Here is a 26,498-nt window from a genome sequence, read left to right as displayed (position 1 = left end):
TATGATGATACCCAGAAAAACCGTGGCCCAAAGACACAAGCTGAGCCAGGGCTTCAGACTATCAATAGACTCCACATCCAGGATGCTCTGCCTACTAAGCCACGTTTCTAACCTCTCTGCTCTGTCCCACCTCAAATAAGGCCAGTGGGCCAAGGAGCTGAGGTTACACAGAGAACTCATAAGGAGGAGAGCAAGTCTCCAGTTCTCAAGGATGTGTCTTGATCTCTAGAAGGGCATCAGGATGAACCACGGGATGTGAGTACCTCTGGTACCATATCACTCCCCATGAATTCAAATGGACCTGGTCAGAAGGGGAGGGAACATAAAAAAGGGGGATGAGGTATGCCGGGGAGAGGAGACTTTTTTACCTGTTTAGGAAGTCTCTTGTGTCCTAGAAGGAAAAAGAAAAAGCACAAGTATCAGTATATGAGTCAAATAAGACTCCAATGCATATGCATCCAACACTGTAGTAGAGGTGGGACATTTTGGTGAACAAAACAAATGTGGTCCCTTTTTTATGGAGCTGACATTCCAGTGGGGTCATTGGATAAAACAACAAGAAAACAAACAAAATCAACACAATGACAGAAGCCACCATGGCTGGGCATGACAGGGCAACCTCTTTGGGAGACACCTATGCAGAGAACTGAGCAATGAGAAGTACTGGCCAGATGAAGACAGGTAAGGTGAAAGAGGAAAGGGCTTGGCGAAAGCAGCACAGGCCAGATCACGCAGGGCTGGATATGCATGGTAAGGAGTTAGAATTTTGCTCCATGTACAGTGGAAAGCCACCAAGGGTTTCAAGTAGGGGCATGATATGTGTGATCCACTCTACACATGGCTGAGACTGCTGTGTATCCTCCAGAGTCCACTCTCCCCTTCCTCCTTTCAATAGCAGAAGCCCCTGGAGTTATTGGTCAGATGGCTACCTAGGAAGACTACATATCCCAGATCCCCTGCAACCAGGTCTAGTCATGAGACTAAGTTCCAATCAATGGGATTTATGATAGAAAGCAATGACCACAATTCTGGGTATTGTCCTTTAAAAAAAGAAAATTGCTTTCTACTTCCTTTTTCCCCCTAGCTGAATTTTGAACCTGGTGGTGGTGAGCCCAACTTTGACCACACAGCAGAGGACAACATCCCTAGAAGTTGGTAGAAGAACCACATGAAAGTAACCCAGTAAGCGCTTATAAACAGCTACTGTGATAGCTCTAGACCCTGCACCTCTGAACTGTTACTGAGACACAAATAAATTTCTGTTCTGTCTGTGTCACTGTCCAGCAGCAAGCCAAAACCCTAAGTAATTACTTACTTGGCTGCCCCACAGAGAATGGACTAAGGAAGTAACAGGAACATGGGGAGACTGGTCCAGAGGCTTTTGCTATGGACCAGGGGAGAGCTACAGATGGCCTGAACTAGGATGGCAGCAGTGGGGAGAAAAAGAGAGAAGCAGCATGTTCCAAGTAGTTTGGAGACAAATTCACCCGGACATACTGGTCAAGGATAATCAAGAACACAACACGGCATGGTTTGCACAGGAGGGATAATGGTGGTGCTAACTGTGTGACAGACAGGTGGCAGGACAGGGTGAGTGGGAAGCGGGTTATTCTGAGATGCTCAGATTCCCTTTTGTGAGTCAAAGGCCTCCATAATACTCTGTATTAATTTATTTTTGTCTTCCTTTCACTCATTCCACAAATATTAATTAAGTGGGTCCTAGGTACCAGGCACTGATGTAGAAGCCTCAAAACAGTCAAAAAAAAAAAAAAAAAAAAGACAGCAACAAATCCCTGCTTCTGTAGAGCTGACATTCTAGCAGGGGGAAGCAGACAATAATCAATGTAGCAAATACATCATACTACGTGAGTGATAAGCACCACAGGAAAAGAGAGCAGAGTGATGGGGGAGGGAGCAGGGGCTAGTGGGGTGCAGGCAGCTTCCTTGAGAGGGTGAGATTTGGGAAATGAATGGAATTAACAAATTGTGGCTGCTGATGAATGCTTCAGAAAGTTTGGGAAGAATTGTGAGCTTTACTCCAGAGAAGCAAGACAAAAAGTCGGAGGCACATCCCAACCCCCACTATGAAGCAAATGCCCAGAGACTGGTTGCAAATTTCCGGCCAAGTCCTCTAACATGCCCCTCAAAACATTTGAGTTCAAGGCAGCTTCAGAGGACAGGGCAACAAAACAGACAGCGTGTCCTGACAGCTCTGCTGACAAAGGTGGCATTAAAGAGCAAATGAATGGAGCAGTAGCTGGAGTGGGGACCAGAGGCCCAGCTGGGCATATTTCCTGACATGGAAGTTCCCAGAACAGTAGAAAGGGGGAGAATCATATAGGAGAAAGAAGAGTCCTCTAAAGGTTAAAGTTGCAAGCAGCCCAGAGAGGGTGGAGTCCTGAAAGCCAGGGCAGGGCTGGCCCTGCCAAGAGAAGAGGCCAAAAGACTGAGAAGCCCGCATCCACAGCCACATACAGGGCCTCTGGAGGGAAGTGATCAGCCCAAGGCTCCTGGAGAACTCTTCTTACCCAAGACATCTGAAGCTGTCATGAAACAGGCAATGAGAGCCGAGAAGTGGGGCCACAGCAATGAGTCATGGCAAGCTCTGGCAGGGGATGCACCTGGTTACTAACAGCATCAGGAAGGTTCTTCATGGAGGTGTACAGCAAGAGAAGCGGGGTGCAAGCATGCCACCTAATCCTGCAGGGTCAGCCCTGCCTAAGATCAGGATGCAATGCCTTTCCGGGCCTCTCCTACCACCCCAGTCCCTTTAATGCCTTCTTGATGCTCCCAGCCCCACAGGTCTGTCTGTCCTTTTTTGTCATCTCTATCAAAAGGTCTCTTCTATTTTACACATTTTGTCCTGTTGCTTCTCCCTTTCACCTGTATTTCTCTTTTTATTATTTTTTTATTTTTTGAGACAGGATATCACTATGTTGCCCAGGCTGGTCTCAAACTCCTGGTTTCAAGCAATCTGTCTGCCTCAGCCTCCCAAAGTGCTAGAATTATAGGTGTGCACCACCACAGTGGCCTCACCTGTATTTTTCTATCAGACTTCTGGACCCTATTTTGGGTCTTTCTCTTACTATACTTTGACAGCCAAATAATCTCTGGGAAAATATTAATGATAATTAGGGAGTTAGCTATCTAGTTCCCACGTGGTACAATCAAACTCAAATAAGCACACAGACAAAATCTACCAATACCTTTTTTTTCTGCCTGTGGTTGGTTACCTAGTTTTCCTAGCACCATTTATTAAAGAGACTGTCCCTTCCCTGTTGTAGGTTCTTGGTGCCTTTGTTGAAAACCAGTTGGCTGTAAATATGTGGATTTCTTTCTGAGTTCTCTATTCTGTTCCATTGGTCTATGTGTCTGCTTTTATATCAGTACTATGCTGTTTTGGTTACTATAGCTTTGTAGTATATTTTGAAGTAAGATAGTGTAAGGCCTCAAGCTTTGTTCTTCCTGCTTAGGATTGCTTTGGCTATTTGGGGTCTTTTGTGACTCCATATAAATTTTAGGTTTTTTCTATTTTTATGAGGAATGTCATTGGTATTTTGATAATAGGGATTGTATTGAATCTATAAATTGCTTTGGTTAGAATATTTTAACAATATTAATTCTAATCCATGAGCAAGGAATATTTTTCCATTTGTTTGTGTCCTCTTCAATTTCTTTCATGAGTGTTTTGTAGTTTTAATTATAGAGGTCTTTTACCTCCTTGGTTAACTTCATTCCCAGGTATTTTATTTTACTTTTGTAGCTATTGTAAATGGAGTTGCTTTCTTATTTTTTTTTTTTGAGACGGAGTTTCGCTCTTGTTACCCAGGCTGGAGTGCAATGGCGCGATCTCGGCTCACCACAACCGCCGCCTCCTGGGTTCAGACAATTCTCCTGCCTCAGCCTCCTGAGTAGCTGGGATTACAGGCACGTGCCACCATGCCCAGCTAATTTTTTGTATTTTTAGTAGAGACGGGGTTTCACCATGTTGACCAGGATGGTCTCGATCTCTTGACCTCGTGATCCACCCGCCTCGGCCTCCCAAAGTGCTGGGATTACAGGGGTGAACCACCGCACCCGGCGGGGTTGCTTTCTTGATGTCTTTTTTTAGCTAGTTTGTTATTGGTGCATTAAAAATGCAATATATTTTTTATATTGATTTTGTATCCTGCAACTTTATGAATTTGTTTATTAGTTCTAAGAGTTTGTTTCTAAGGGCCTTTAGGTTTTTCTACATATAAGTACAGCCATTATGGAAAATAGTATGAGAGTTTCTCAAAAAACTAAAATTAGAAGTACTGTATGATCCAGCAATCTCATTATTAGGTATTTATCTGAAGAAAAGAAAATCAGTATATCAAAGGGATACCTGAACACTCATGTTTATTGCAGCACTATTCACAATAGCTGAGATATGGACTCAATCTAAGCATCGATCAACAGATAAAGAAAATGTGGTATATATACACAACAGAATACTATTCATCCATAATAAATTTGAGTTCATGGAAGTAGAGAGTAGAATAGTAAGGATTACTTACTAAGTAGAGAGTAGAATAGTAAGGCTTGGAAGGGGGCTGGGAAGAGGAGGGTGGGAAGAAGTTGGTTAATGGATACAAAGTTACAGCTACATGGGAAGAATAAATTCTAGTGTTGTGCAGCATAGTAGGGAGAATATCATTAACTACCATTTACTGTACATTCTCTAAAAACTAGAAGAGAGGATTTTGAATGTTCCAACACAAAGAAACAATAAGTGTTTGAGGTGACAGATATGCTAATTGCTCTGAGTTGATTATTATATATTATATACAGGTATCAAAATATCACTCTAGGCAGGGCATGGTGGCTCACACCTGTAATCCCAGCACTTCGGGAGGCTGAGGCAGGCGATCACCTGAGGTCAGAAGTTCGAGACCAGCCTGGCCAACATGGTGAAACCCTGTCTTTACTAAAAATACAAAAACTAGCCGGGTGTGGTGGCGCACACCTGTAATCCCAGCTACTTGGGAGGCTGAGGGAGGAGAATCACTTGAACCCAGAAGGCAGAGGTTGCAGAGGCAGGAGAATTGCTTGAACTGAGGAGGCGGAGGTTGCAGTGAACCGAGACTGCACCACTGTACTCTAGCCTGGGAGACAGAGTAAGACTCTGTCTCAAAACAAACAAACAAATAAAAACTATATCCCATAAATATATATACGTTACACAGCACTAAAACTAAAAGAGAAAACATAAAACAAAAAAGAAACCCACCAGTACCAATAACATCTCCTGTACTAGTTTCAAGCAGACACCATTTTCTCTCCCTTCCATTGACCTTACTCCACCACAGGGAGAGCTGCAGTCTGAGTGCTCTGAGTCACTGAGAGCCAGCGCTCTGCTCTGAGGGCCACTTCTCTTAGTGAATTAGGAAAAGGCACCCCTCTGGGCAGACACAATGGATTTCATCCTCGCCACATCCTCAGCTGTGTGCCTCTGTTCCATGAACAGCAGGCATCCATACATGGCAGGGGCATGGGAAGAGGAAGGAGAAGAGGAACAGGGGCAAAAGGAGATGCAGAAAGTGACCCAGTCAAAGAGTCTGACAAGAGAAATCTGAGGGAACAGAACGACATCTGGAGGAAAAGAGGGGGCCAGAGAGACATTCTGGACAAAATGAGAACAAGAGCACAGAGCCCGGGAGTCAGGACACCTGGGCTCGAGCCATGACCTGACACCTGCCTCGTGGCCTGGGACAAACTCCTTCCACTCCCTGGACCTCAGTGACTTCAGCAGTAGGGACTGGACTGGATGGTCTAAAATCCCTGCCAGTCCTCATTCTGCATCTGAATTCACAACAATGGGAAGCTGGTGGCCACCTCCTGTAGTCTGTCCTGGTGCACACACTTGGGAGTGTGCCTTGCTATCTCTCCCTCCCGGCTATTGGTTTGCCCTGCCATTGGTCTGGGACCCCACCTTCCTAGAGATCCTGGGTGACTCTGCTGCTGACCTAAACAGTGCAAGTGGGGGAATACCATCAGAGAGCCCCTCTTCTCCCAGCCTGTGAGGGAAGGAAGGTCAAGCCCTCTACACCTCCAAAGGCTGCTGGGCCCTATTCAGGGCAGTGTAATCCCGAGAGGCTCCCAGGGGAGGAGATGTGGTGCCATTTCAGCTTCACAACCAGTTCTCCAGTCCCAAAGCCTCCCTTTCTATCAAAGCCCCCTCCTCTAGGAGGCGCCCCAAGGCCCCTTGTCTGCTTTCCATCTTGTTCTCTGTGTGGTAATCCCATAGGCCAGAGAAAACTTGGCCATCTGTCTCCCTTCCCCAGTTACCCTAGCTCTTCTAGACCCTCTGGGTCTTTGAGAGGAACCGCTGGTCAGCCCTCCCTCAGCCATCCCCAATTACGACACCATAAAAAGCTTCCACCAGCTAAGTGTCTGCCAGTAGCTTGTTAGAAGGGCTCATGATGGCAGTGATGAGAATGGAGGATGGTAAATTATATTAATTAATGATTTTAATAATCTTCCCTTCCATTTTTTACTCTATTTTATCATTTAGTTTTTTTTAACAGTTTTGTGTAGAAAATTTATTCTCTGAAGAGACACCATGCCAGTTATTTCATTTTATGCCCATGCAATCTGCAGAATAATTGGCAGGGATAAGGATCACCATCCCCATGTTTCAGATGACAAAACTGAGGCCCAAGTCTCCTAAGGTCCTGCAAGTGAATGGCAGGGCTGGGACCCACCATCCTGATCCCTGGCTCCCTGCCCAGGGACGGCCTCTCACCTGCATGAGCTCTGCAGCTGGCTGCTGTGCCTTGCCCTCCAGTTCGGAGATAACCAGGGCCAGCCGGGCGAGCTCCCCGACGCCCCGGCTCTTGAACTTCTCTCTGCCCTCCGTGAGCTCCTGCTCCAGCTTCGCCAGCTGTTCCAGCAGGTGCTGCTCCCGCTCCCTCAGGAACTGATGACCCTGCTCAAACTCTGCCACAATGTACTGCCTCTGGTCCTGGAGCTTCTTCTGCAGGGGGCAGGAAGGGGAGAGGGCTGACACCTCTGCTCAGGGTGGAAGGCCCAGCACTGGAGGTGCACAAGGCTGGCTCATTCACCTGGGTACCCCTGTTCAAGAATTCCACAGAATCTGGAGCGGGAGAAGCTATAGAGGGCTCCCGGTCCACACTCCTCAAAGACACCAGTAATGAATTAGTTCATTCACTCCGCCACTAGATGATGAAAACCCTGTCTCCACCTGACTGGTCAGCCACGATCTGTTTTAGCTAAACCAGTATGCTCTGGGGTCCCTGGAGAAACTCTGTGGGTCTCATTCACGAGCCAACGCACTTTTCTGTCCTGGACAAAATCTGTCACCTCTTCCAGGAACTTTTGCTTGATGAATGTCATCTAAGCCTGTCCAGTCCTCTCTTCAGCACCCCACTGTTAGGTCTAAAATATATACGTGTACCCCACGCCTGCCACATAAGACTGTATCCTGTTTCCTCAGCAAAACTGTGTGACATCTGTGCTTAGGGACCATGTCCTTTCCTGCCTCCAAATTTCTTCCCCAGCTGGGGTCAGGGGAGTCCTCAGTGGCCCTGTTGACTGGTGCTGGGCTGGGGGCAGCCGTGCACACTGAGGGCCTGGAGGGGTCGTTGGACTTAGCCGTCTCTGGCTTACTCTCTCCCTCTCCCTGGGCCTCATGACTCCCCGCTGGGCCTGACCCCACTACTCCTCCACTGCCCACTTCCCCAACATACACATTTTTCCCAGATTTTCCCCAGAAAATCAGAACCATTTTATCAATTTTTTCCCCCCAACCCCATCTCTAATCAAGCACATAATGTGCTGCCTAACTACAGTTGTCCCTTGGTATCAGCGGGTGATGGATTCCACAATCCCCCTCTCCAAGGACACCCAAATCCAAGGATGCTCAAGTTTCTTATATAAAATGGAACAATATTTACATATAATCCACTATATACTTTAAATTATCTCTAGACTACTTATAATGCTCAATATAATGTAAATGCTATATAAAGAGCTGTTACATTGTATTGTTTAGAGAATAATGACAAGATAAAAAAAATCTGTATATGTTAAGTAGAGATGCTTTTTCTTTTTTCTGAATATTTCTGATCCATGGTTGGATAAACCCACAGGTGCGGAGCCCACAGATATGGAGGAGGTCCCACTGTGCTGGCAACCATGATCCTGGGTCTGGGCCTCACTACATACAGCGCCATCAGAGCTGGCAGGCCTCCCTTAGCCGTTCCCTAGTTCCTCCCTCTCAGTTCTTACCCTGGAGCCAACTCCCTCCTTCTAAACCCTTTGTCCCCCCTCCACTCTCAGGCAACCTTCTCTCTCTCTCATTCTCTCTCTCTCTCTCTCTCTCTCTCTCTGAAAGGAAGAATGAAGCCATGCCTTCTTCAGTCCCCTGGCAGAAGAGAAGCTGCAGCTAGACATGGGCCCTGCCACCAAGGTGAGAGTCACAGAAAAGGGAAGGGACTGTGGCTGACATCCACGTGGCCCACTTGTCTCTCAGACAAGTAACAGGCCCAAGACCACACAGCTAGAAAAACAGAGCTTGGGCTAAACCCAGCTCTGCCACTGCCAGCCTGACGCCCGTCCTCTCTGTGAGCAGCACCTAGAACACCTCCCAGCTGCCGCCTACTCGCCCAGGCTCACTCTGCCCTACACGGGCACAACACTTCAGCACTTCAGGGCTTCCTGTACCAGCCTCACTTACCAGCGCAGCCAGGATATCACCTTCTCCCTTTGCCTGGAAGCCCTGAATTTTGTCTCTGTCTCTCCTTAGGGTACTCAGATGATTCAGGATTTTTTCCTGTGGAGAAACAAGCAGTGGGAACAGGTGGATGCTCTGGGCTGGGGCAGGAGGGGAGACTCAGGCTGAGTCCTCTGAGGGCTGCAGGCGGAGCGTCCACAGAAGGTGGCAAGGCACCCTTGGGGGTGAGGAGGGCTTACCCTGTGGGGCTGGGCAGCCTTCTCCATGAGGACGGCCGTGTGGGGCCTGTGCTCCCGAGACTCCCGGCACATCACGCACAGCAGCTTCCCATCGTCCTCGCAGTAGTAGTGCAGCTTCTCCCGGTGTCGCTCGCACAGCTTCGCGTCCTGCTGCTCCCGGGTCACCTCTCCCGGCTGCCTGCCCTTGTCCACCTTCAGCCGCTCGATGTTCTCCACCAGGCTGGCCAGCTGCCACACGGGTCGGATGTTCTCCTTCTTAAAAGGCTTCTTGCAGAGCGGGCAGACGGGGCGGCTCCCTGAGATGGGGCGGACGTCTGTGGTGCAGCTGCGGCAGAAGACGTGGCCGCAGTCAATGGTCACAGGGTCCCGCAGGTAATCGAGACAGATGGAGCAGGTCACCTCCTCTTCCAGGCTCCGTAGTGGGGCTGACGTGGCCATGGTACCCTTAGTTCAGAGCGGTCTTCGTTCACTGGTGGGGACTTCTTCTCCCTGGCGATGAGACATAAGAGTCAGGAGCAGAGGTGGCAGCCTTGTAGCTGCCAGGCACAGCACTCAGTCAATCTACCGACACCACCAGCTCCTACAGGGCTCACACAATGTCAAAGGGAAGGGGCCCTTACAGAACTAGCCCAACTCCCTCATTGTACAGATAAGGAAATGGAATCCCAGAAAGATTAGCTTGGTAGAGTGAAGAGCAGGGCTGCCACTAGCCTATACCTTGCTATCGGGAGAGCCTCAACACCCTTTCCATCTGTTGGAAAATCGCTGTAATGCACCAACTGTAATAGAACAATCTCTTACTACTTGCTGGGAAACTCGTAACAATACATATATAAATCTACAATGTCTACTGTGGACACACTGCTCCCTTGCTTGTGGACACCTGCTCACTCAACTATGCAAAGCACAAGACACATGACCAGTCATGGGGGTCCTGACAGAGTCAAGAGACCCCCTTTTGTTTGTTCCTCAAGCTTTCAGGTTTCAAGAACTACGAGAGGGCAGCATGCCATGGCTCACCCTATAAACCCAACACTTTGGGTGGCTAAGGCAGGAGGATCACTTGAACCCAGGAGTTTGAAACCAGCCTCAACAACATAGTGAGACCCTGTCTCTACTAAAAAAATAAAAATAAATTTAAAAAGCCCAGTATGGTAGAATATGTCTGTAGTCCCAGCTGGAAGGCCACAGCAGGAGGATTCCTTGAATCCGGAGGTAGAAGCTACCGTGAGCTATGATTCCGCCACTATACCCCAGCCTGGGCAACAGAATGAGAGACCCCAACTCAAAACAACAAAAGACATTTAAAAAAAAAAACTAAGAGTACTGAGGTTCTTTACCAAAATTTAAGAAGCATCAGGAAGATGCAGGAGTGTCAGTGTTTCCCTTCATGAGTGTTTCCCTGGGCTGTTCTACGGTTTGGGTCTAATTTGCTTCCCCTAGAAGGCTGGACTCTAAACTCAGCCCTCCAGCGGAGCACATCTTAGCCTCAATGGGCTTGTTCTTGGCTGTGACTGCCCCGTCTAGCTCACTCCTGAGGGAAACCGGCATGGGAGGAACCCTCAGGTGGCTGTGGCGGCTATGTGCTGTGAAGCCTTGGCTTGTACAGGGAATGTGGACACACAGAAAGGACTCTGCTTCTGTTTACCTTTGTAGTCCTGTCTCAGTTCCTGTCTGAAGTTATGAGCCTCAGCACATCTAACCCAAGAGCAGCCTCCTGTCCCTGACTCTGCCTGACAATAAAGAAGTCACTTAAGTACTGAGCCTCGGCTGGGTGCAGTGGCTCAGGCCTGTAATCCCAGCACTTTGGAAGGCCGAGACAGGCAGATCACCTGAGGTCAGGAGTTCAAGACCAGCCTGACCAACATGGAGAAACTCTGTCTCTACTAAAAATACAAAAAATTAGCCGGGAGTGGTGGCACATGCCTATAATCCCAGCTACTCGAGAGGCTGAGGCAGGAGAACTGCTTGAACCTGGGAGGTGGAGGTTGCAGCAAGCCGAGATCATGCCATTGTACTCCAGACTGGGCAAAAAGAGCAAAACTTCGTCTCAAAAACAAAAAAAAGTACTGAGCCTCAGTGTATCCATCTGTAAAATAGGAGTGATACTTACCTTCAAGGATTTCTAAGCAGGTCATGTGACAGAATTATGGTAAAAGTACTAAGCACAAGCCTGGTACAGATGGAAATCTAGTTGAGAACTCAGAACCCCTGGTTTCCAAATCCAGTAAGTGTTCAAACCACAAAGAGTCAAATTCAAAAGTGGCAGCAAGAGAAGAAGTGAGCAGAACCAGTCACAGTGACACACATGCTACAGAGTTAAAGAACATCGTCACAGGGCAGTACCTGGAGGACTTGCTCTCCCATAGATCCATGGAAGGCAACTAGAGCAGCGCTGGAAAGACAACGAGCAGGGCACAGAGGTGACTGCGAGGCTGGAATGAAGCAACTTGAATTATAGGCAAATCAATACTAGTAATGATTATGTATGGTGAAAGTCCATTGCAACAGAGTTCAGTGGCCTCTGTCAGTAGTGACATGAATGGGACAGAAATAAAACCCCCAGTCTATATGACCCAAGAGTAAACAAAACAGTAATATAATGTGACTCATTGAGGGTCTAGTTAAGTACTACATAAAAAGTGTTTTATGATGTAAAAGGACTACATATAAGAGACTATTACAGTGCTGATAATAAATTCCAACTGGAAGCACTAATTGGATCTAGTTATGTGTGACTTTAAGAGACAAAATGAGGGGAAAATCAAGCACTTTCAAAGCACAAATGAAAGAATCAAGGAATTTAACTGTCAAGTGAAAGTAATATCAAGTTCCTAGATGTTAGTAATGCTGGTAGAAATGCTAGAAATTGCCTGGTCCAACTTCTTGGCTTTACTGTTGAGGAAATAAGCCTGGCCCAGCACTTTTTCAGTTGTAACATACTGCAAGTGTTTCGAAATCGGAAAAAGAAATGGTACTGGGCATGTCTGTGGGCTGTGAAGCCGTTCATCACACCTCTTTGCCGAATGGCCTGGAAGTTTAAAAGCTGAGGTTGTTTTCTTGCTCAAGGATAGCCTGTGTTATCTTTGGGGTTGGGAACTTATTTTGCCATTTACTTGCAAAATGAAAAGAATAAAAGGACTATGAAGAGCTCAGCTATAGCTCTTCTTCCATGCAAAATAGGATACCTCATCACCCAGGCTCCATGCTGGGATTCGATAGTCTTTAAACCTCCTGAAACTGTCAAAAATTACTGTATATGTACTAGATACATAAAACTGTCTAGAGATAACAGCAAACATCAGTAAGTAAGTAGAGAGGGACAGCAAAACTAGAAAATCATTTTGCAACTGCCATTATAATAGCACAAGGATCATCAATAGATGCTAAAACTATTGGGTAAAAGGTTTTGGGGGCAAGATAGTCCCCATGGTGCCAAAGTACCAACGAATGGATTACTTCCTGACATAACTTGATAAAGAAGAGATCCCGTGATCACCTTAACTAAGTGATCAGATCCAATGTTAATCAACAGAGGGGGCGAGGTGGCATGTGCTTCCTGGCATGGCACTATATGAATCACACAACATTACCCATGAAGTTTGTGCCAAAAACGTTTGACTTGAATGAAAGGCTAGTCAAGCCTTTAGATCTAACTTCCAGTTTGTAGACAATATGAAGGGTAAAAGAATATTCTGAAGTATGTTACAACTGAAAAAGTACTAATGGAGGAGTTTCCACGAGGAAACAACTAGAAAAATCCAGAATGCCGGACATTTCACATGGCAACTGGCCTAATCTTTAAAAAAGTCAATGTCATTAAAAAAACTTTGAAAGAATTGCTCTTGATTTTTACAGACTAAAGAGAAAGAATAACCAAATGCAATATGTGAACCTTGATTGGATGCTGTTTGTTTTTCTTTTTTTTTATAGGCTATAAAAATAGTCTTGGAACTACTGTGGGAAATTTGAAAATAGACTGAGTGTTGGATCATATAAAAAAATTATTTCCTTTTTTTTTTTTTGAGACAGGGTGTTACTCTTGTCCCCTACAGTCCAGTGGAGCTATCTTGGTTCACTGCAGCCTACATCTCCCTAGCTCAAGAAATCCTCTCATCTCAGTCTCCCGAGTTGCTGCGACAACAGGCACATGCTACTGCACTTGGCTAATTTTTAAAAGTTTTTGTATAGAAGAGTTCCCACTATATTGCCCAGGCTGGTCTTGAACTCGTAGGCTCAAGCCATCCTTCCACCTCAGCCTCCCAAAGTGCTGGGATTATAGGCATGAGCGACTGCACCCTAAAATTATTCTTTTTTTTTTTTTGAGGTGGAGTTTCGCTCATGTTACACAGGCTGGAGTGCAATGGCGCGATCTCGGCTCACCGCAACCTCCGCCTCCCGGGTTCAGGCAATTCTCCTGCCTCAGCCTCCTGAGTAGCTGGGATTACAGGCACGCGCCACCATGCCCAGCTAATTTTTTTTATTTTTAGTAGAGACGGGGTTTCACCATGTTGACCAGGATGGTCTCGATCTCTTGACCTCGTGATCCACCCACCTCGGCCTCCCAAAGTGCTGGGATTACAGGCGTGAGCCACCGCCTAAAATTATTTTCTTAATAGCATTTATTGAGGTTACATAAATAAATAAATGTATGTAATTATTTATTTATTTATTCGTTTATTTATTTGTTTGTTTTTGAGATGGAGATTTCCTCTTGTTGCCCAGGCTGGAGTGCAGTGGCGCAAACTAGGCTCACTGCAACTTCCACCTCCCGGGTTCAAGCAATTCTCCTCCCTCAGTCTCCCTAGTAGCTGGGATTACAGGCACCCGCCAACACATTTGGCTAATTTTTTGTATTTTTAGTAGAGACAGGTTTCACCAGGTTGGCCAGGCTGGTCTCAAACTCCTGATCTCAGGTGATCCACCTGCCTTGGCCTCCCAAAGTGCTGGGATTACAGGCATGAGATACCGTGCCCGGCCAAGAATACCTGTATTTCTAGGCAATCGATGCTATAGTGTTCACAGCTTGTCTCCCACCTAATTTGAAATGATTCAGCAAAGCAAAATAAAAAGCTAGAAAAGTTTTCTGGGGAGGGAGCTATAGTTTTCTATCACATTCTTTTTTTTTTTTTGAGATGGATTCTTGCTCTGTCACCCAGGCTAGAGTACAGTGGCGTGATCACAGCTCACTGCAATCTCCACCTCTTGGGTTCAAGCGATTCTCCTGCCTCAGCCTCCCGAGTAGCTGGGACTACAGGCACGTGCCACCACGACCAGCTGATTTTTTGTATTTTTTAGTAGAGACAGGGTTTCACCGTGTTAGCCGGGATGGTCTCAATCTCCTGACCTTGTGATCTACCCGCCTCAGCCTCCCAAAGTGTTGGGATTACAGGCATGGGCCACTGCTCCTGGCCTTCTATCACATTCTTAAAAGGGTCTGTAATAACCATCAAAAATGGTGGTTAAATCACTGATACAGATATCATAGTGCTTGACACCTTGTAGAAGCTCAATACACATCTGTTAAACAAGTGAATGGATTGAGGGGAACTGCAGACAAGGTTAATCTAATAGAACCATTTGTTTTTGAGGGTCTGCCATAACTAAACAAAACGCAGTACCACTTCTATGACCAATCCCTTCCCTTGGTTATACAGACTCCTTCTGAGGAAACAGGCTCAGCAGGGTGAAGTGACTTGCCCAAGAGCACATGGCTAGGAAGCAGTGCCTGGTGCCAAGCCCTCCACTCAATCCACTACACTGTCTTCCCTACCCAAGCACACTGTAAAATGGGGTCTAATACCAGCTCCTTTGTTAGGAAGCTCAGATGAGGTCATCTACATGGAAGGGCTTTGTAAGCTGAGTAATGCTGACAAAAGAAAAGGGGCATATATTCTGCTGATACTGACCAAAAGCACCCTAGCCTTAGCTATGACAAACTTTCACATATGGGGTGAGCAATAAAGCATCCCTGTTGGATAGTAGTTTTCCTTTTTAGGGATTGGGGATCTCAAGATTTCAGAATTAGGAGAAATGAGGTTGAGTATGAGAGATGTGAGCAGACCAGAATAACCACTCCCTTTCCCCAAATATAACTCTGTCAGGTCCGATGTAAAATTCACCCTCTCTAAAAAAAAAAAAAAAAAAAAAAAACTCTTCCCCAACTTGCCACACTCCCCGTCCCATGGTTCTGCCCTATCTTTTATGCCTTCAGCATATTCTCTGTTATTATCATAACAGGTTTCTACAGTAAGAGGTAAAACCATTACCCTCCTATCCATTCCTGGCTCCTGGGCAGACAGAAACCAAAACTAGAGCCAAAAAAAAGCAAAACACTGTATGACACACTCCACCCCCACTCCTTTTACCCAGATGAGAATTCTGAAGCCATCCTCCCACCTCAGGGAGGAAGTCACTTCATGAACTGCCTTGCACCAGAGGTCACACATCCCTGCTGGGGGTGAGGGGGCATTCTTCTGTCTCTTCAGTAAACCAGTAGCAGCCCAGCATGGTGGCTCACACCTGTAATCCCAGCACTTTGGGAGGCCAAGGCAGGTGGATCACCTGAGGCTGGGAGTTTGAGACCAGCCTGACCAACATAGAGACAACCCCATTGTCTACTAAAAATACAAAATTAGCCGGGCATGGTGGCACATGCCTGTAATCCCAGCTACTCAGGAGGCTGAGGCAGGCTTGAATCCATGAGGTGGAGGTTGCAGTGAGCCAAGACTGCACCACTGCACTCCAGCTTGGGCAATAAGAGCAAAACTCTGTCTCAAAAAATAAAATAAAAATAAAAAAATAAACCAGAAGCTAGCTGCAATTCTATAGAACCAGGAAGATGAAACAAACAAGTCCTGCAATGTCCTGATACCCTTGTCACAGACAGAACTGGAGACACCCCCTACCTTTATCTAAACTGTTCCCCTTTCCTTGAAATCCACCCCTCCCCTGTACATCTCTGGATCTCATAAATACCTAATCTGCACATGTCAACAGACTAAGCAAGGTGATGCCTCATAATTTCAAGATGTGGATGCATGCACAATTACTGGCTCCAAGATAATCACTATGAGCTGTAAAAACTAACTGAGGGCTGGGCACGGGGGCTTGTGCCTGTAATTCCAGCACTTTGGGAGGCTAAGGCAGGAAGATTGCCTGAGTCCAGGAGTTTGAAACCAGCCTGAGTAACATAGTGAGACTTTGTCTCTAAAAAAAGAAATTAGCTGAATTAGCTGGGCAGGATGGTGCATGCCTGTAGTTCCTAGTAAGCTGAGGCAGGAAGATCTCTTGAGCCTGGGAAGTTGAGGCTGCAGAGAGCCATGACTGCGCCACTGCACTCTAGCCTGGGTAAAACTTTGGCCTGCCTCCTGCTGCCTCCGGCTCCTGGATGCCACCCAGAGAGGTGCCCTGGTGGACACTGAAACACAGATGTGGACTCTGGGGCCCAGGAAAGTGAATGGAAAGGCCTAGGTTTGCACCATGGCCTCCAGCATACCAGTTCAGGCCTCTCTTGAGCATCTCAAGCTGCTTCTCAAACATATGTCTGGACCTCCAAACAAGAGGAAAGCCCCTGTAATCCCAAAGCACTTAGCCTAGACCTCCATTCCCTGTGGGTACTCCATTTAAGGGCTCTTGGGGCCCCAGATTAAGCCCCATATTTTAATCTGAGATAAGCAAACTCTCCTTCAGGTAAACTTCCATGAGATACCTCTAAAAAACCTGAAGAAGCCAGAATTCAGGGCAAAAAGCAAGTGATCCAGATGTGCGTACTAGAGGAGTGACTGCACTCCTACTAGACATGCCAAAGGCCTGGATACCAGGCTGTCCCGGAGTTCCCAGTGACTGTGGATGATGCATTCCTGTGGTCACAATAGGCTTACTTTCCCCATGGAGCTGAGCATCAGTGGTGTTCTGAAGCACAGTGCACATCACAAAAACCACCAGGGCTCTGAACGCTAGAAATCTCCACAGGGCTCAAAGAGGGGCAGGAGGTAGCAGCCAGCTGGGAAGTGGATGAGACAAGGCTTTCAAGGGCCCCTGTCCTGCAGCTGACCGATAGGGAAAAATTGGGAGTTCTTCATTTTTGTGCCTGAATATTTGTCTAATGTTGAATCATGAACCAAGCTCTCTCTTGTCTAAAATATTCCTAAGTGTCATTTGGTGCTTTGATAAAATCCTTTATCATCTCATGGGATGGTTCAAACCCTGACTACACATCAGATTTGTAGTCTTCAAACTGATGAGTTTTCAAAACATACCCAGATCAACTGAATTAGAATCTCCAGAGGTGGCCCAGACTCTGGTATGGTATTAAAAAACAAACTTTCGAGCTGGGCACAGTGGCTCATGCCTGTAATCCCAGAACTTTGGGAGGCCGAGGCAGGTGGATCACAAGATCAGGCAATCAAGACCATCCTGACCAACATGGTGAAACCCTGTCTCTACTAAAAATACAAAAATTACCAAGCATGTTGGCACGTGCCTGTAATCCCAGCTACTCGGGAGGCTGAGGCAGGAGAATCACTTGAACTCAGGCAGTGGAGGTTGCAGTGAGCCGAGATCATGCCACTGCACTCCAGCCTTGGGAACAGAGTAAGACTCCGTCTCAAAAAAAAAAAAAAAAACTTCCTAGGAGATTCTAAAGTCTATCCAGGACTGTGAATCACCAGAACCCCCTTATTTACAGAGGAGGAAAGTGAGTGCCAGAGCCTTGGACTGATTTGCCCAGCAGCAGAGCTGCCTGGCAGCAAGGCCAGAGCTAGCACGAAGTGGGGTGAGGTGCACCTCCCGGCTCTGGGCTTCTTCCACTCCACCATATGCTGCACTTTGGTGCCTGGAAAATGAACTCTCCCCCACCCATAAGGAGTGCTGCAAAGGGTGAGCCTCACAGGCAGAGGAAACCAGCTGCCAGAGAAAGGGTAGAGGTGAGTTTGAGGAGCTGACAATTGGCTACAGGTGGAGTGCAGTGGGGGGAGCAGAGGGAGGGTGGAGAAACAGGAGGGAACAGCTTATGCAAGACTCTGTGACCCAGGTTAAGAATTTTGGACTTTATCCTAACAGCCCTGGGCAGCCATTGAGGGTTTAAGCAGCAGGGTGTTAAAATTTATTCAACAGCTAGCAGATGTTTATTAGGTGCCTACTATGTGTCAGGCACTGAGGTTACGGCAGAGAATGAAAATGGCAAACTCCCTGCCTTACCAGAACTTAATCCAGTGACCTAACTGAGGAATTCTGCAGAAGCTGAAATCAGATCCAACTGTGGGATCATCAAACCCTCAGGATTTCCTGATTTACATAAACCTCCTCTCTCTCCTTTGCTGCCTCAGTGCTGCAGCCACTCTGGCCTTCCTTTTATTCCTCAAGCACACTCGGTCATGGTCACCTGTTAAAGTGCCAATCTGCTCAGGTGATCAACCTGGTTAAACCCCTCAATGGCTTTCTGGTGCCCCAGGAATAAAGTCAAAACTCCTGCCCTTTCTTTCTTCTGTGAGGAGGCTGTCCCAGGAGATCCCAGCTGGATCTTAGATAATCATGGCCCAGCCCCTGTCTTCAGGATCATTTCCTGCCACTCCCCACCTCAAACTCAAACTCACAGCCAAACCAAACTGCTCTCCAAGACTCAAAGTGCCATGCATTTTCCTAATCCTGTTGAAAATGTTATTCCCAGGCCCGGCGTGGTGGCTCATGCCTGTAATCTCAGCACTTTGAGAGGGCGAGGCGGGCGGATCACAAGGTCAAGAGATCAAGACCATCCTAGCCAACATGGTGAAACCCTGTCTCTACTAAAAATATAAAAATTAGCTGGGCTTGGTGGCACATGCCTGTAGTCCCAGATACTCAGGAGGCTAAGATAGGAGAATCGCTTGAACTCAGGAAGCAGAGGTTGCAGTGAGCTGAGATCACGCCACTGCACTCCATTCCTGGTGACAGAGCAATACTCCGTCTCAAAAAAAGAAAGAAAAGAAAATGTTATTCCCTCTGTCTAGAACACCATCCCTTTTCCACTTGGCAAATCCCTTTTCTAGCTTGAAGTCTCAGCTGAAAGCCACCTCCTCTGGCAATTATTTCCTGACCTGTCAGAATGGGTCCACAAGTAGTCTAGTTATACAGCCCCAAAACACCCCATGCTGCACCCTGTACTTCTCTGTAATTTTAAGTCCTGACTTATTAGTATAATTACTCGCTTAACACCAGCTTTTCCCACCAAACAAGGAGAGAGATTGTTCTGTCTTATCCCCAGAATCTACATAGTACTTGGCACAAAGTAGACAAAAATTGGCTGAGAAAACGAAGCACAAGCACAGAGTATCTGACACAAAGAAGACACTTCCTACATGTCTGCTGAAGGAATGCAAACAGTCTTAGCCACCTGCCCTTTCTCTCCAGCAAGATGGTAGTAAATTAGTAGAGAGGGAAGCAATTTCTTCATATTCCCTGTAGCAGCAAGAACAGTGGGCTGCATGTCCCCATCAAGTCATTGTATCCAAGGTTTTGTTCCAGGAACTTACAGAAACCAGAAGAAAAAGCTGTGTCTGAGAAAATGGCTGTTGTGGAGGAAGTTATAATAGTAAGAATCATTCCTTCCCTTTTCTTTAGTTTTAGACCTAGGTATACACCCCAGAAACAACAGAGTTTATTTTCTCAGGTTTTGAGCCTCAAATGGAATTTTTTTCCATTTTTTTTTTGGGGGGGGGATGTATTTTTCCAGTGGCGGTGGAGGGGGGAGGGAACTGATCATATTTTAAGGCTCATTCATATTATTATAAGCTGATTTTATTTTAATTGCTGCTCTGACTACAATTTTTAATGCAGTCTACTGATAGCCATATAAGTTGTTTCCAGTTTGGGACAATTACAAACACTACTCCCATGAATATTTCTGCACATACATCCTAGCACACACAGGCAAGATGAATCCTCAATTTGACTAATCAGGCCAAACTATTTCCAAAGTGACTATACTGTTGTGCAGTCTGCCCAGCAGGCTATGAGCACTCATGCTGCCCCACAGCCTCACCAACACCTGGTATTATCACCTTTAATTTTTGCCACTCTGGAGGATGGGATATAGAGTGTGTGTGTGTGAGAGAGAGTGTGTGTGTGTGAGCGTGTGTGTTTAACTCTCCAAAAGGAAACAGCATGAGAGAGACCCAGTAACAGGCCAAGGAATCCTATAGCAGCAGACCAGATATTGTGCTCCTTGACCCAACTAGTAAATGTTGTAAATGTTTATCTTTGGGGAAAGAAGGGGAAGGGCCCATCCAGCTTCGGTTCTTCTTTCCCTTGGTAACTTACCACCTATGAGTTAGTGAGATGGAGATATTCTAACCGTTAATCCAGGGAAAGGGAGGAATCTAAGCCATCAGCTAGGAAGTTACTGCTTTTCATCAAATTTGAGACACCCATTACACTTTAGCATCTCTGAAATGTGATCAATGGCATGTCTTTTTTTTTTTTTTTTTTTTTTTTAGACGGAGTTTCGCTCTTGTTACCCAGGCTGGAGTGCAATGGCGCGATCTCGGCTCACCGCAACCTCCGCCTCCTGGGTGCAGGCAATTCTCCTGCCTCAGCCTCTTGAGTAGCTGGGATTACAGGCACGCGCCACCGTGCCCAGCTAATTTTTTTGTATTTTTAGTAGAGACGGGGTTTCACCATGTTGACCAGGATGGTCTTGATCTCTTGACCTCGTGATCCACCCGCCTCGGCCTCCCAAAGTGCTGGGATTACAGGCTTGAGCCACCGTGCCCGGCCGGCATGTCTTAATTTAACTGGCAAAATATTTTTTTGACGTGGAGCACAAAATAAGGGCACATAAAAGAATTGATGGTGCTGTGGTTTGAACATGTCCCCCAAAAGTTGATATGTTGGAAACTTAATTGCCAATGTAACAGTATTAACAAGTGGGGTCTTTAAGATGTGACTGGGTCATGAGGGTGGAACTCTCATGATGGATTAATGCCATTCTTGCTAGTGTCCATTGGCTTCCAGATCCGTGAGCTGAATAAACATCTGTTGTTTACAATTTAACTAACCTGTGGTATTCTGTTATAGCAACAGAAAATGGATTAAGATAAATAGCATCTTAGATTTGGTGAGATGTGACATATCTCCTAAAAACTGTTCCCAGGATCATCCTTCTAGCACACAGGATCTCATCCTGTTATTCTCCTGCTTCAACTCTTCTAGCTGAGGCTGGGCTTGGTGCCTGTAATCTGAGCACTTTGGGAGGCTGAGGCAGGAGGATCCCTTGAACCCAGGAGTTCAAGACCAGCCTGGGAAACATAGGGAGACCCTGCCTCTAAAAAAAAAAAAAATTAATTAATTAAATTAAAAACAAACCAAAAAAACTCCTACTAGCTGAGGGCAAAACTGTACAGGCATCCTCCTCTGCCCCCCATCCTGATAGCTCCAACTTACCCAGCCAGCCCCAAATCCTGCCTCATCCTACCTAATTCTCTGGCCATTAGATACACTGAACCAGGGAGACAGCCCCTTCTTCACTCTCCACTTTCCACCCATGCCCTTGTACGAGCTCTTCTCTCCAGTCCAGCTCGTCCTTGAAGGCTTGAATACAATTTGTCCCCTTATCTGTGAAGTCTTTCTTGTGCCCATCCCATCGCTGAGTTGAATGTATCCCTCCTCTGGAGAGCTCCTGCAGCTTTGCATACACTTTATTTCTATGATCACACTATCACACTGCTTCATACAGTAGCACCCCCCCATCCGCTGAAGATACATTCATACAGGAGGAGTCCCCTCAATCCTCAGGAGATGCATTCTAAGACTCCCAGTGGTGTCAGAAACCTATGTTTCTCCTACACATACACACTTATAATAAACTTTAAAGCAGGCACAGAAAGATTAACAATAATAACAGAATGGAATTTTAACACTATACTGTAATAAAAGTTATATGCCTGTGGCCTCTCTTTTGAAATATCTTGTACTGTACTCTCCCTTCTTGTGATGCAGGAACAGTGGGATGGCAAGTGATTTCATCATGCTACTCAGAACAATGCACATCTAAAAGTTATGAATTGTTTACTTCTGAAATTTGCTGTTTACTTTCTTTGGACTGAGGTTGACGGTGGGTAACTGAAACCATGGAAAATGAAGCCATGGATAAGTGGCTGTAATTGATATTTTTATCTGTCTTCTCTCCCAACCAGAATGTAAACCCAAGGGTCATGCCTCACTGATCTTTTTATCTCCAATATCACGTACAAAGTAGAGGGTCTGCAAATGTTTGTGAAATTAATATGCTCCTCTAATTCCAGAGCCTTGGCATCTCCATTCTCCGCCACACACATTTCACCACACACCCCACTTTCCCACATTAAAATTCTGCTTCAGCAGCAGGCTCCCAGGGCTCTCCTTAGATTAGACATTCTTGGCCACACACATTACCTAGATCTCTCCTGGTCTCCCTCTGCATGCACACAATTTTGGGGGTAAGGACAAAATCCCATTTCTATCAAGTTGGCAAAATCTAATTCATCCCAATGCCAGCCAAATTAAGCTTTTGTCCTCTAAAACCAACTTCCCATTCTCTGTGTCTTTTCTATTCAGATCCTGGGGGAATCCAAGTCTGAAGTCACACCAAGAAGCCTCAATTCAGACCATGGGCTCTCTTCTGAGGTTTGCAGTGTCCTCTGTGGTGGTCACACCCAATCTGAGTCCAACTTGTTTGTCCCTTGCAGGAAGTGGTATCTAAGAAGTCACCCACTGCCTTGGGCCTTCAGTCTCCTTACCTCTTAACAAGGGGAAAATATTTTGCCAAGTTTACCAGGCTACTTGAGGTTCAAGCAAGGTCACATTAAGTATAAGTGTCTCATTAGCAAAAAGCTCTATAAAAATACATGCTGGGAAGGAGCACAGGAGCCAATGTGAAACAGCTCCCAACAGCCAAAGCTGCAATAATCTGAGCAACAAAATAAAGTAGTACTGAATTATAAACCAAAGCATAAAATAAATGTCCCTGAGTCTACACTGAAATTAATGATTTAATAAATCAATAAATGGGGGAGAGGAGAGAAACAAATCTTCCATGCAGAATAACTGCAAACAATATCTGTAGGGGCTGGGTATGGTGGCTCACGCCTGTAATCCCAACGCTTTGGGAGGCTGAGGCGGGTGGATCATGAGGTCAGGCGTTTGAGACCAGCCTGGCCAACATAGTGAAACTCTGTCTCTACTAAAAATACAAAAAATTAGCCAGGCGTGGTGGTGGGCACCTGTAATCCCAGCTACACGGGAGGCTAAGGCAGGAGAATCACTTGAACTCGGGAGGCAGAGGTTGCAGTGAGCTGAGATCGCGCCACTGCACTCTAGCCCAGGCGACAGTACGAGACTCCATCTCAAATATATATATGTGTAGATACTTGCCCTTAAGGTATGGGCTGCACTTAGTGACTTCCTTCAAGAGGACAATATATGCAAAGAGTGGAAAAGAGAGTAACTGTACAGTGGAGAAACCTGAAAAACACTCTCTCAGCCAAGATCAATATTAAGTCATAAATCATGTTGATCGTACATGCCCTTGACACAATGAGATGAAAATTAGGTAATCTACCTCTGTGTTCTTCCTCCCAGTTACTCGTAAGCCTAGTCTAAGGAGAAAAACATCAAATTCCAATAGAGGGGCATCCTACATTATATACGACCAGTATTCTTCAATACTGTCAAGGTCATCTAAACAAGTCTGAGAAACTGCCACAGCCAACAGGAGCATAAGGAGACATGACAACTAAATGTAATGTGGTAACCTGCATGGAATCACGAAACAGAAAAAGTACTGAGGTAAAAACTAAGGAAATCTGAACACATTATGGACTTTGGTCAATAATAATGTAGTGATATTGGTTCATTAATTGCAACAAATGTACCACACAGAGGTAAGATGTAAATAACAGGGGACCCGGGTTTGGAGCATGTAGGAACTTTGTACTATCTTCTCAATTTTTCTGTAAATCTAAAAGTGTTGTAAGAAATAAAGTCTACTTAAAAAGTAAAATTGCAATTTTTGAAACATAAAAAAGCCTGTTTTTTCAAGGTGATTTTTTGAACTCGGGGAAAAACATGTTAAGCATTATGATTTCAGCTAACAGTTAAACAGGAGGTTAAGGCATGCATAAACGAATGTCATTCTCCCTCTTTTGAAGCACACATAAATCGTGGTGTCAAAATTTGAAATCCTACTGGAGATTTGGAAGTGTTTCCCTCCCATTTACTCCACAAAGTTAATTTACACTTTTTTTCTAAGGCCAAATAGGGAGAAAATCAGCAAGAAAAATATTAATGGGCTGGAGGGAGTGAAAGCACAGCTCCAAGTATTTGTGGCTAAACCGGTTTTCCAAAAAAAAAAAAAAAGAAAAAGAAAAAGAAAGCAAGCATGACACTTTGGTCAGGGAGTTGGATTCGTCGCCTATCTACCAGGCTCCAAGCAAACGGACGGTCAACCAGGCCCCGCTTACTTCTGGTTCCGCAGACTATAATGGATCGGAGTCTGAGGAGGACACGAGAAAGCGAGGAAGACCCGAGAGGAAGAGGAGAATGGAAGGACAAGCAAGCAGGAGGGATGAGGCTGGCGGGGAGGACGCAGCAAACTTGACCCCCTCCTGAGCCCGCCCGGGGGCCTGGCCCCGTTCTGAACCCGGGCCCGGCGGCCGCGTTGGGTCGCCCCAAACCTGGGGCTCGTGCGACACTGTTGCTTCGCTTATCTCTCCGACACCCCCTACTCACCGGTCCCGAGCTCCGGGCGGCGAACCCCTGCCGGGGCCCCTCCTCTCTCGCGCCGGTCTGTTCCGGGTCCAGCTTCTCCACGGGCAACCAGCGCGACAGCTCGTCCCGGCCCCGTAATCTCCCGGCTATTCGGGGCCCTTCGCCGAGATTTCTCCCAGACCAGCCCCGGGATTGGCTCCTGCTGAACTCCGCCTTCCAATAGGAACCTTAGTCTCTTTTACGTCACTGATCACCGGGCAAATCCCCAGCCGCCTGACTTCAGTTTTCCTTTTTCTGCCGGTGGTGCCCCGCACCACGGGCAGAGAAATGAAAACTGAAATTAGGCGGGACCGAGGCTGCGCCAAGAGCCGCAGGCTGAGTTTGGCGCGTAATCCAGGTGGCCTGTTACACGGTTTAAGGGAGCAAATCCTAAGGTTTATGAGGCCCCTACGTAGGACACTGGGGGTGCAATAATCCCCTTTCCACCTCTCGAGACCCCTCACTGCCCAACTCTGGCCTTCCGCTTGATCAGGGTCCGAGGGCGCTTTGAGGCGAAGGTGGCGCTCGCCAGGGGCTCAACAGTAAATACTGATCCCTTCCCCTAACATGACCTAATTTTGCTTCCAGAACAAAGCAGGATTTCAGCAAGCAAATAGCAGAGACCTATTTACGAAAATTATTACTTCCTAGGTAAAATAACGTTCAACCAGACAGCCATTGTCGCCATTCGACGTAAGGTAAAACTGAGGTTCCAGAAGCTGAAAGGTCTGGGCCCAGTTCAGGGAGGTTGTTTCCGCTCCTCGACGCTGAATCTAGAAACCAGAGGCTGCAAAGCGGGCCGAGACTCGGGTTCCCAGGGTCCTTGGTGGGGAGGTTTCCAGAAGGCTCGGGCGTGCCCTTACGGCCCTGGAAGCTGACGCCGCTGGAGCGTATGCGGGTGCCCAGCCTGCGCTCGCTTCATGCTCTGCCTGCAGCCGCCGCGTCCAGTCCAGTCGCGGGGCCATGCCCTGTGCTGCCGTTGCCGTGTCCCAGGCACCGCCGCGTGAAGATCTCCGTCTTTCCGGGCCAACTGGGCGGCTGCAGCGATCGACTCGTGCACTGGGCTGCGAGCAGGCTGGAAGAGGCGGCGCAGGTCCTCCGGGTCAGCCAGTGCCCTGCTCCTAAGGGTGGAGATGTAGCTGGGACACTGGTCACCCACCTAGTCAGTGGTGAGAGGATGGGCCACATTGTTTGGGTATTCATGAATGGAGGAGCTCAGGGTCCTAGACCCTAAAACCTGCCGCATCTTCACGCCCCCCTCCGCTGGAGTGGGGAAATTTGCACTGCATTTGCGCAGAGTGTGGTGGAGTGGGTGGGACATTCAGAAGCCACGCCCACATTTAACATCCCGCGTCCTTCCCTTCTACCCTGCCCCGCCCCGTATTTTGTCTTTTTTCCCTTTGTCTAGCAGTATAATTCACGCTGCTCCTCCCAGCTGGAAGGGATGTAGACCTCACCTGCTTAGCACAACTCTGGCGGGCCTGTGCTCTGGAGGTAGTCTCAGCACATCCTGCCTAGACCCTCTTGATACCTGCTTTTTCAGTTGGTATTGTGGGAACAAAGTGTATTTAAGATGCTCCTTTGAATCGCTTGAACCCAGGAGGCGGAGGTTGCGGTGAGCCAAGATCGTACCATTGCACTCTAGCCTGGGCAACAAGAGCGAAACCCTGTCTCAAAAAACAAACCAAAAAAAAAGTGCTCATTAACCCATTCACAGGCCATTCTGGGCCTGGCCTGGGGCTCCTGATGTAACAGCCCCTCTTAGCTTTCTGATCTCC

The 26,498-nt window shown here is 46.8% G+C and overlaps 1 protein-coding gene across 2 annotated transcripts in view; it reads right to left on the bottom strand.

Annotated features, from left to right (window-relative positions):
• TRIM26 (tripartite motif containing 26) overlaps positions 1 to 25,500 on the bottom strand; it is a 29,978-nt gene extending 4,478 nt beyond the window's left edge. The window contains exons 1-5 of one of the 2 annotated variants that reach the window (XM_012477089.3): positions 24,703 to 25,500; positions 8,959 to 9,447; positions 8,723 to 8,818; positions 6,770 to 7,000; positions 369 to 391 (exon numbers count right to left, since the gene is read on the bottom strand). In XM_012477089.3, the coding sequence (XP_012332512.1) occupies positions 369 to 391; positions 6,770 to 7,000; positions 8,723 to 8,818; positions 8,959 to 9,396 (788 nt within the window). In that variant the 5' untranslated portion in view covers positions 9,397 to 9,447; positions 24,703 to 25,500. Of the gene's footprint in view, positions 1 to 368; positions 392 to 6,769; positions 7,001 to 8,722; positions 8,819 to 8,958; positions 9,448 to 11,304; positions 11,327 to 24,702 lie in introns of those variants that run through there. The other variant, XM_012477090.3, reaches the window with a different exon arrangement.
• Between the last annotated feature and the right edge of the window lie 998 nt (positions 25,501 to 26,498).

The sequence above is a fragment of the Aotus nancymaae genome, unplaced genomic scaffold, assembly GCF_030222135.1.
Source record: "Aotus nancymaae isolate 86718 unplaced genomic scaffold, 86718_ANA_hifiasm-v0.15.2.pri h1tg000027l, whole genome shotgun sequence".
NCBI classification, from domain to species: Eukaryota; Metazoa; Chordata; class Mammalia; order Primates; family Aotidae; genus Aotus; species Aotus nancymaae.
Note: the sequence above shows the minus strand (reverse complement) of the source record. Positions and strands in the feature narration are given on the sequence as shown.